General features: G+C 36.7%; 1 protein-coding gene across 8 annotated transcripts in view; it reads right to left on the bottom strand.

Annotated features, from left to right (window-relative positions):
• Positions 1-409: 409 nt before the first annotated feature.
• RNF111 (ring finger protein 111) overlaps positions 410-6,000 on the bottom strand; it is a 51,379-nt gene continuing 45,788 nt past the window's right edge. For 5 of the 8 annotated variants that reach the window (XM_054273100.1, XM_054273101.1, XM_054273099.1 and 2 more), the window contains 4 exons: positions 4,050-4,142; positions 3,030-3,125; positions 2,094-2,221; positions 410-1,573 (listed from right to left, as the gene is read on the bottom strand). In XM_054273100.1, coding sequence (XP_054129075.1) covers positions 1,456-1,573; positions 2,094-2,221; positions 3,030-3,125; positions 4,050-4,142 — 435 coding nt within the window. In that variant the 3' untranslated portion in view covers positions 410-1,455. The remainder of the gene's footprint in view (positions 1,574-2,093; positions 2,222-3,029; positions 3,126-4,049; positions 4,143-6,000) is intronic. The other 3 variants (XM_054273104.1, XM_054273105.1, XM_054273107.1) reach the window with 2 other exon arrangements.

Genomic DNA, 6,000 nt, shown 5'->3' with positions numbered 1-6,000 from the left:
AATCTATTAGATGTGAAAGAATGTTGATGAGCAACTGGAATCCTGATACGGACTAAAACCTCCTTCAAAGGCAAAATGTTAGTACATTATAACTTAATTCTATATACTATATTATGCAGCAAATCTTAACTATAGAAAATATTTCAATCAGTGATGGACTGTTGGTAATTTATAAAGAGGGAATCTATGATCAAGGCAAAAACTAGGGAACCACATAATTTGTGTCTCAGTTTCTACAGGAATTTTACAGGCTTTCAACTTATTAATGAAAAATAAAAACAAGAGACAAGTGGATTTAGCTAACTTTATTAACTTTAAATCTAATAAAAATCCCAAGACAAGCCTGGAATCCTTAGAAATTCTATGAATTCACGTATATAAACCCAAACAAAAACCCTGCAGCTTTAAGTCCTTATTGAATGGTTTTATATTTTAAAAAAACACAAACCAACAAAACCCAAACAAATAAACAAAAACATAGCAAAAAAAAAAAAATTCCCAAAAAAACCAACCCTCAATGTGCGCAGATACTTCAACTTAAGTTAGCAGAAGACCAAACAGATTCTAAGCTCTTTTTCCATGTCCCTAATAACTCTTTCAGTCTGCAAGTATCTACAATCCAGCTAACTGAAATCAACATTTAGTGTTCACTAAGAGCTGTTTCACAGCAGCATATATTTAAGTTAGGGATTCAAATTTCTAGACACAGAAGAAAATGATAAATACAATCTGAACAGCAGTCTAAATGTTTAATATTGACATTCAAATATATCTGCATTGTGCTGAAATTTTTAAAACGAACACAAAAATCTGATCAGACAAAAACTCTGGTGATGAGTATGCTATATGTATCAGTCAAACTGAATATAATTCATATTCTGTTCCCAGTATTAAGGATGTTATTTGACTCATAACTGATCTTGTAAATATACAGCAGCCATTTTTTCCTAATTAAGGAATGTCTCAATACATAATATTATCCTTTTCTAGATGATCTTTATACATTTCAACTAAAATATATATGATCGATTAAATTAAGGAATTCAAGGTTAGTAATGAGTGAAATCATACTTTCAAAGCTTGATACTACATAAAACAAACCAAAAAAGAGACCACACAATTCTACTTACTAAAGCAGCTAATCTCGCCTGCAAGTCTGGGGTCACAAAGCCCATAATATGTGCAAACAAATGCAATACAAGGAACCATGCAAAAATACAGTAATGAATTTAAAGAAAAAAATGTAAAACAAAACAAATTTATAAATACACTGAAACTCAACTGTCTTCTACATAAACTGTAGGTCTAGCATTAGTTGTACCATATAGCAGAGCCAGCACTCTGGGTTCAATGCTTCCAAATCTGCGCAGGTAAGTCATGCCATCTTTGGTTGACTGCAGTACCAGCAAGGATGAGAGGGAGTGACAGGGAGGACAAGAGTTCTGGAAAGCAGTGTCAACTTTCACTAGGCAGCTGAGCCTCAATGTCCACTCTGCAAATGGGGCACTTCTTGTTAGTAATCAACCACTGATCTACACATACTTGGTGGAAAAGGTGCATACAGGGAAGGCGCCTGTCATCAGAACACAAAAACATCAGTGTTAATAAAGCATTTCCATATCAACAACCCCACTGGGAAAAAAACAGTGTGGGCTTTGCTACTGAGGTCTGCTCTTTCTGTTTTCCCAGGTTTCATAGCCTTTCCAGCTGCACATGCATTCTGTCTAGTTCCAAAGAAATGGATATAGGCAATGAAGTCAAGCATCAACTGGCTTCTGCCATATTAGCCTGATTTAAACCTACTGCAGTTTAAGTAGCATTTCTCCAGAAACACTGACAGTCCTGATTAATTCAGGGCATCAGCTTGGGCTCATGTTATAACAGAGACAGTCAAACTATGGAATAACCCACATTCTACCTAATGACACTACAGACTGAACAATGTGCATTTTCAAGTGCAACTTGTTTTATTGTATTAGTTCAATGCAGTAGTAAACTGTAACTGTTAACCTAAGCAGTACTGCAAAGCAGGGCACCAGATTCAAGTATGGTGCCAAAGCCAGAACATTAACATTATATTCAGTGTTATTTACCTGACATCTTCACCTTCCTCCAATATAGACAAACAGATGGTGCACTTTTCCTCTGTATCTTCTTCTGTTCCTTCCTCCCCATCTTGTTTGCAGTGCAGTTTCCTCTGTGAGAACCAATCAGTTGTTACCTTGTTAGTAGAGATGACATTATTGACAAACTGAGTAAAATCTGTTTTTGATACATATTCAACACATATTTCTTTGAAAACATTTTTTAATACTTATTAAAATGTATTTGAATCAAAATGAACCAGCACTTGGAGCAAAACCCAGGACATTTCAGATTTAACTATTGTTAATTACAAAAGTCTACTGAAACCAGTCCTTTTACTTATTGTCTATGTTTAAATATCTTAATTTCATTCATGTAGAGGCAAACAAAAATCCTTTCAACCTACTTATCAAGTATGAAAAAAGTGTCATGTGGATAGGATTGTATCTTGCCATAGGCTGAACTCTCGATCAGAGACAACCCCAGTTATCAAAACTCTGTACCCCAGTTCAAAACCTCCCGGTCTTCCAGTCTTCCCCATGTGTTCAAAGTAAAGGTTAAATTGATATATACCAAGCAGGTAAGCACTGCAAAGTGTTTACTGCAAACAAAGCTTTAGTTTGTGAGCTATCACTGAAGTCTGTTATTTGCTATTACCAGCAGTTATTTCACTACTCACAAGGCTACTCATAACTACTGGACAAGTTAATCATATCAAAGCACTCCTGTTTATCACATCACAGTAGCTCTTTATCTAAGGAACTAATTTTAAATTTTCCTTGTGAAACAAGTGGCACTGTAAGCTTTGTTTACAATCCTTGAAATTTCAAGATACAGAAAACATGCCCTCTTTGAAGTTGACATTTCTGCAGGCTTAAACTAACCGTTCACATTACAAGTTCAAACAAATATTACAGACAGGGCACAATTTGAGAAATCCTCACCTTTTTGTATTTATGTGGATATGTGCATCTTTCTATAGTTCCCTGTGTTGCTCCACGATTAACATTGCCTAGTCGTTCCTCCAAGTGAATCAGCTCCTAAAAACCATGAAGGAATAAACAGTTTAAAAACTATTCTTTCAACTACATTGAGGAAGTATTAATTTTATTCTAACCCATTTTTAGAATGAGAAACTCTTATTTCCCAACTTAATTAAACATGGGCAAAGCCAAAAAGAGTATGTTGTGTGGGAAAAGTGATGGGCTTCTGTAGAAAAACCCACACAACACAGTCGGGTATTTTAAGTTCTAGGGAAATACTATTTTATGACAAAAAAAATGAGAGTGTTTGTCAGATAGGAATTGCTATCAGTATGTTCACACATACTTCTGTGTCTAATGAGGAAAAAGGCAATTAAAACATGCTATGTAAATATTTGCTTTGTAACAGTCATTAAGGGTCTGAAGAGGAAAAAATAAAGTTGCTTAAGTTGAAATACAATGACTGATTTATTCTTCTTCAGCAATAAGTTTATTAGAACCATGAGATGTCACTGTAGAGATTTTCAGTGGACTAGGTCATTAACTCTCTGCATCTGATACCTTTTATGTTCTCCTGGCTTTTTTCCTTCATTCCATTTCAATTCCTGCACTATTCAACAGGACAGCACTGTTAGCATGGCCAAGATTCAGCCTCATTTGGAGAATCCTGGCACACTTACTCAGAGACAGCCCTGCCTTCTCCCAGAATGTCCTACTCAGTCCTACTGATGGCTGGTGGGCAGAGCAAGATGTACTGTCAGGTCACTGCCACCTAACCTGCATTGTCCAGGGCACCTTTTCCCGACCAACTTTGCAATTTGCTTTTGTCCCACTCTACAATGGTAAGGGCACTCTGTAAGTAAAGGACATTTTCTTTATGATTATTTTCCATCTATGTACAGAACTAGCTCTATCATACACCCTCCCCATATTCCCTCATGACACATTTTGACATATATCTAGTTTTATTCTATTACAAACCTCAAAATTGCCCCTGAAAGGGCCTCTGAATGATGTTCCATCCAATCCCGATGAAATGTAACGGATGTGAGGGTAGCCCGCCATGTCTGGTACCTATTCAAACAGCAGATGTTAAGTTAAACCTATTCAGAACAGTTTCACTATTTTACTGTTCACTTTGTAAAGTTTAAGTTCCTTTTGCTTTCATTGAATCACTTTTTACACTACTCAGCCTGAGCATACAATTCCAACTGACAGCACAGCACAAACACCACTCTGACACAGCTAAACATAACCAGAAGCAGCACAGAAGTGAGACTAAGTCCTCTCCTGTAATCTCTCCACATCACAATTCTCAAGTCTCAAAATCTCAGCCTACATTATATAAGCCACCATAAATATCCACCTATTTTTGTGAACAGAGCACCGAACAGCTACACATGAAGTTATGAAAAGGACTCACTACAGATTCTCAAATATAAGCTTTTGGTACCACAGAAACAAGGCTAAAAAACTCAGTCTGGGAAAAGCAGCAGATACTCTTATCTGACTCAAAAGAACCGAACATCTTCAAACACACTTTAAATTTAGAGGCCTATAAAAACTAACACTCAAAACTCACATCTAAAGTCAGTTAACTCTACATACACTCTACAGCCAAGCATCCACTAAACTCCTTGCACAGTAACAGACAGAAGCAGTGAACAAAAGCCCAGTGCTGTATCCCACAGGCCCTTCAAGCACCAACACCTTTACAGAGCAAAACTGAAGGATAATTTCTATAGCAGGGACCATCTGCACTGCAGGGCTACTGCATTCCTTTTTTACCCCAGCAAGATGAGTGAATAATGGCATTGACTTTTTGTCAGGAACATTCCAATAGCAATCTTTAATGAATAGGCAAAAAAAATCCAAAATGATCAGCAGATGAGGTTTACTTCATCCCATAGCACACCAACAGGAAGACTGTAAGCAGCAATTCACTTGGAAATACTTGAGTACCATCTTCCTTTCTGTGCTATCAGCTGATAATGTCTCTGCTGTTGCATGTGACAGTTCTACATTCATCTCATGAGGCTGTTCACAAAACTGATACACCAGATACTATTCATGAAGTCACATATTCACATGCTGCTCTTCTTTCCATCAAACACTTCCAAGTTCAACATATATAAAGGTGTAAAACTCAATGAATGCATTGTGGAAAAGCACAGACCTAGACAAAGCTACCCACATCAAAAAAGAGACCAATAAGCTGCCTTGCTACAGTTTTCAAATCCAGTCTTGTAACTAAAAGCTGACAGGGATAGGCAAGATTCCTCTGCCCTAAATAATTTTTTCCAGAAAAGAAAGGCAGAATCTTATTATTTTAAAGCAGTTTACATGGTACTTGTTAAATGACAATGTAGTGCCAACATCTGCCACAATATTGATCTTCAATTTTAACAAGCAAGAGTAATAGAAACTGAAGGTGCATATCAAAACCCTTCATGTAAGTAATATCTGTTGGTATCATAGGTCTTACTGTTTGACAATATAAACTGTAGCAGTAACTAAGGAATTTTGGGGGAGTAGATTAAAAACATGCCGATTTGTAAGAAATCTGTCTCAATCACTGATTTATGATTCATTCTGCATTTAAGCATGTAATTCTACTTCAGCTTCCAATTACAGAAGAGGCATTTAAAGAACTAGGTCATTCACTCACACTATGAACATACTTATTGTGCCAGGTTTCACTAGGCACAGATCTGTCTGGCATCATTTGGGAAATTTGATTGTCTATTATAACACTGGCAATCAATGGCCACCACTCAGAGGAAGGGAACTCCTGACAAAAACTAACCTAAGTCTCAGAAGTGATATTCAATGCTTGGTGTTTTATTGACCAGGGTTTGAAATCAGTGTTTTGGAAAACAATGCATCTGCTAGTGCAGATACTGCATCATTCCAAGAGGTGCAAAGTCACAGA

Source organism: Melozone crissalis, unplaced genomic scaffold (genome assembly GCF_028551555.1).
Source record: "Melozone crissalis strain CALT ecotype California unplaced genomic scaffold, PUWL_Pcris_2 ptg000014l_1, whole genome shotgun sequence".
NCBI lineage: Eukaryota > Metazoa > Chordata > Aves > Passeriformes > Passerellidae > Melozone > Melozone crissalis.
The sequence above is the reverse complement of the archived record's forward strand: the minus strand, read 5'-3'. Positions and strand labels throughout refer to the sequence as shown.